The sequence below is a fragment of the Megalobrama amblycephala genome, linkage group LG14 (genome assembly GCF_018812025.1).
Source record: "Megalobrama amblycephala isolate DHTTF-2021 linkage group LG14, ASM1881202v1, whole genome shotgun sequence".
Lineage (NCBI taxonomy): Eukaryota > Metazoa > Chordata > Actinopteri > Cypriniformes > Xenocyprididae > Megalobrama > Megalobrama amblycephala.
The window spans coordinates 10,897,852-10,902,321 of NC_063057.1; the positions used below are offsets into that span (position 1 = coordinate 10,897,852).

Below are 4,470 nucleotides of genomic sequence, written 5' to 3' on the forward strand. Positions count from 1 at the left end.
TATTATTTGTAAAGCTTTTTAAAAAAAAATGTTTTATTTGTGAATGTATGTTTACATTACTGTTCAAAAGTTTATTAATAATACACCACTATGTCCAACTGCATTCATCACTCGATTCGTTTGGTCTGATCGCGCTCTGACAGCGGCAGTGATGTCTCGCGCATATACTTCAATGAGAGCGAGACATCACTGCCGTTGTCAGAGCGCGATCAGACCAAACGAATCGAGTGATGAATGCAGTTGGACATAGTGGTGTATTAGAGGTAAAAAATGATATAAATACTGTTCGGTTTCTCACACAAACCGATCGTTTCGTGTCTTAAGACATCAATGTGTCGTCACGAGCCGCAGGGTTTAATTTGGACTTGTCTAAGCAAGTTTTTTTTTACTCTTATAGTAGAAGTTCCCATCCACTAGCATTATTTGACTGACAGACAGCAACGGTTGGAGTTAAAAATCATCATTTGTGTTCTACTGAAGAAACAAAGACACCTACATCTTGGATGCTCTGGGGGTAAGCAGATAAACATCAAATTTTCATTTCTGGGTGAACTATCCCTAAATGCATCAAAAGGTGACGGTAAAATTAGAAAAAAATCTATTTCAAATAAATGCTGTTATTTAGAAATTTCTATTCATCAAAGAATCCTGAAAATTTCCTGAGAATTTCAGTTTCCACAAAAAAATCAAAATTTTTAACATTGATAACAACAAATATTTCTTGAGCTGCAAATCAGCATATTGGAATGATTTCTAATCATGTGACACTGAAGACTGGAGTAATGATGCTGAAAATTATACTTGGTCACCACATGATTACAATAGATAACTTATTTTGAATTGTAATAATATTTTACAATATTACTGTTTTACTTTTATTACCCTTATTTTTGTTCAAATAAATGAACCTTCGGTGAACATAAAAGACTTCTTTCAAAAATATATATATTAAAAAAAATTTTTACTGACCCCAAACATTTGAACAGTACTGTATAAATTTTGTTATTGTTTAATATGAAATAACTGCCCTATTGCACTTTTCAAGAGAAAATGCTTTTTCTTTTATTTTTCTTTTAAAATTTTATTAGAAATCATGGCTGTCCCTGTCCAATCTGACAGATGCAGCTTCCAGTGTATCAGACCCCTGTCGTTCGCACAGCAGCAAACTGACTTCAAATACATAATACAGCAATAAATTCAACCTTAATACTTTGGTGGAAGTAGATCGGCTAAACTGAGGCAGCAGTGAATCTCTTAATGAAAATTGGTGTAGTACATGCAAATACAACAACAACAACAAAAAAAATTGTAAAAATGTTTTGGTGAAATCAACATCAAAACAATTAAATAAACCATCCCCAAACAAAAAGGTGATCAATTTACTAAACTGAAAATTCTAATTAAAGAAGTTGGCTTATGAATATTTAATACCTGTAAATAAACTTGAGTGAGTTATGTTGGATTTAGTGTCAATTGTTTCAGGTTAACGAGATTGTAAACCTTCATACATAATTACCAACACAAAGACGCAAGTAGTGCAGAGGGAAGAAAATGCAAAAGTTATCTTGAACCATAGTCTAATTTACCAGGATGAATTATCCATTGGTCACAGTGTAATGTTGTGCCTATATGAGTGTTAATCTTCCCTAAACAGAAAACAAACTTAATGAAAAAGAAAAAAAAAAAGCATAAAAAATAAGCATTATATACAGGCGTAACAATTGCGTTCATCTCAAGAACGAATACAGGGTTCAAACAGTCCTGGATTAATGAGATTTCCTAAAAGTAATGGAAATTTCTAATAGTAATGAAAAGTTACTTTGTGACTGCTGTCTCCATAATGTGATTTTTAAAATCACATTATTGGAAAACTCATGGAAAAATCATGGACATTTACTGATCAAAAACTGTGTGAACCCTGAATCTTGAATATATAGTTTTAGAGAAAAACAGAGCAATTTGCACATGAAACTTAAACTTGACAGTGCTTAAAGGCATTTTAAGGCATCATGAGCAGTGTTGTCAAATCTGCGGAATTGTGCTTTTAAGTTGTTGCCGCAGGTAAAAAAAAAAAAAAAAATTCTTGCGGGTTGATTTCCACCCCTGTATGTACGATTTTGGCACTCCAACAGCCCCAAAACACCCCTCAGATGTACAAATTCAGTGGAGAATTCGGCCATTGGGCTAATTTTGTTGCACAGACCTGGCAATCCTGATCATAAGGCATGCCTCCGATGCGGAGGCAGTGAACATGCTGCATTTTAAGATGCCTCATTTTGAACAAACTCTAAGGCAGAATCACATTTAGAAGGCAGTCCACAAATGCACTGCAGTGGGAAAAAACTTCCAAGATGCTGAGCGAAAAATCACAAAAAATATAAATTCAAAATTCATTTTTTAACTCAATACTGAAAATTATTGAACCAAATCTGTTTTAAATTAGAAACAGGCCAGATTGTTAGCCAAGCGATATGCTAAAATTAAAATAAATGTGATGAAGTAAAGTTAAGGCACAAAGATTGTGCATTGACAGTCCATATACACAACTCAGACTTTTCCCTTTCCCATAGACAGTGACACACAAAAGCTATTTCTAGCACTTACTTGACATCTAACTACTTAATTACAGCATATACATCCCGGCAGCAAATGAAACCATTGTCGTTTGATAGTCTTTACATCAATCTCTGCTTTTCCTACATTCTGTCTGGTCACAATCTACCGTTATGAGAGCAGCAGGTTTCCCGCTCCTGACGGCTCATCCGGTGCCATTACAAGTGGGTGTCTTCTTCATCGGGTATGTCCTCTTTCAGTAGGTTGTCTATGGGGACGATCCAGCTGTCGTTGAACTCCCCGTTCAATGTCAGTTTCTTCTCTTGCATTTCGGGCTGTATCTCCATCACCTCCAGTGTGGGATTGTCATGATAACCATTCTCCACTGTCTGCAGCTCTTCCGTCAGGTGTTGCTACCCAGGTAAAAGTATATGTTGGGATGTTAACACTTTGGGATTCAGGGTGTACTTTGACATTTAATTGGCTTCAGAATTCAAGTAGTGCAAAAAGTCCATTTGCTGTATTTATTGAAAGTAGAGCCTGACTCAAGCAATGCAAGTATGTCTAATTCATTTTTGTGTTAGGAATTGAGTATTACCTGGTTCTTCCTGTAGGATCTGCGATGATAAGTGCAGTATCCAGCAAAGCAGCACAAAATGAGCACCAAAGCGCCACACGAAGCCAAGATGGCAATCAACGTGTCTGGTATCGTCTCCTTGTCTGTTGTAACGTCATCTTCCTGCCAAGAAAATGTGTGTTAGAAAATAAACAAACTTCCTGAGAGAGTCGCAGTATTATTGTCTGTCAATCGCCTGACCTGTTTTTGAGGTTTGTAGCTCTCTGTCGGTATCATTTGGTCAGCTGTGAATGGAAAAGGAAGGGAATTACTATAATATAATTTTCTGTACTTTTGTTATTAAAGATAACTGATCATAAAATGGCAAGCTCTGAATCCAGGGATTCCTCCAGATGAAGCTCTAATGTGTTTGGAAACCATAACATTTCCCTCACCGTTTATTGTAAATGTTCCAATTAATTTATTGCCTTGAATTTCCACAGTGACCGAGCAATTTCCTTTCAGATTCTGACCCAGCTTCTTACAGGTTTCATGCACGACGTTCCCCTGTGTAAACAGAGCAAATATTAAATGTTTAGCTGCATGTTTCAATCAGTTTTAAAAGAATCTAGGTTGATTTTGTGAAGGGTAGTCAGTCAATTTGCTTACTGCTGTTGTCCAAGAAATGTTCTCTGGCTGCATTTCATATTTTGTTCAGAAATTGATTTTACCATAATTTAGAAGTGTCTAAAACATTTAGTTTATAGATCAAACAGCTCCCTTGTGGTATTTTTCCATAGAGGTTCTTGATATTGAATTATAAGATGGAGCTCTCTGTGACCAGTACTGTTTTGTTTGGAATTTGGGAAAGGAGGAAGAGCAGGGAGAGGGCATTTTCCACCTGATGAGAACATACACTTTTTTTAAAAAGGGATTATACAGTATTTCCTGTCATCTCAGTGGAAAATGGATGAACCTTTGGGGAGCAATGACTGAAATCTTTGTCCAAAAAAAAAAAAAAAAAAGACGAAAGAATGAAATTATAGGACATGCTGTTATTTACATCCATGTACTCACGTTACTGCTGTGACTCAGATCAAAGACATCCTGCAGAAGAGAAATAAAAAACATGATCATGTGCAATATCTGGGTGAAGAATGTAAACAATATTTAAGAAAAAAACACAAATGTTAGTTTTTTACATGTGTGAAATTTTCTGAAGTAGGGTTTTTATTATCCACGTTGACAGGTCTTGTTGTGCCCGGAAGTGTGGTTGATGTGATCGGAGCAGAAGTTGTTTGTGTTTCCTGTTTCGGAAAATCTTGAGAAACAGTCGATGTAGGCTCTGTTGCTGCTGTGGT

The 4,470-nt window shown here is 36.0% G+C and overlaps 1 protein-coding gene across 11 annotated transcripts in view; it reads right to left on the reverse strand.

Moving 5' to 3' along the window:
• Window positions 1–1,065: 1,065 nt before the first annotated feature.
• podxl (podocalyxin-like) overlaps window positions 1,066–4,470 on the reverse strand; it is a 45,263-nt gene continuing 41,858 nt past the window's right edge. For all 11 annotated transcript variants that reach the window (XM_048155074.1, XM_048155080.1, XM_048155078.1 and 8 more), the window contains 6 exons: window positions 4,312–4,463; window positions 4,187–4,216; window positions 3,565–3,676; window positions 3,371–3,414; window positions 3,152–3,292; window positions 1,066–2,966 (listed from right to left, as the gene is read on the reverse strand). In XM_048155074.1, the coding sequence (XP_048011031.1) occupies window positions 2,772–2,966; window positions 3,152–3,292; window positions 3,371–3,414; window positions 3,565–3,676; window positions 4,187–4,216; window positions 4,312–4,463 (674 nt within the window). In that variant the 3' untranslated portion in view covers window positions 1,066–2,771. The remainder of the gene's footprint in view (window positions 2,967–3,151; window positions 3,293–3,370; window positions 3,415–3,564; window positions 3,677–4,186; window positions 4,217–4,311; window positions 4,464–4,470) is intronic.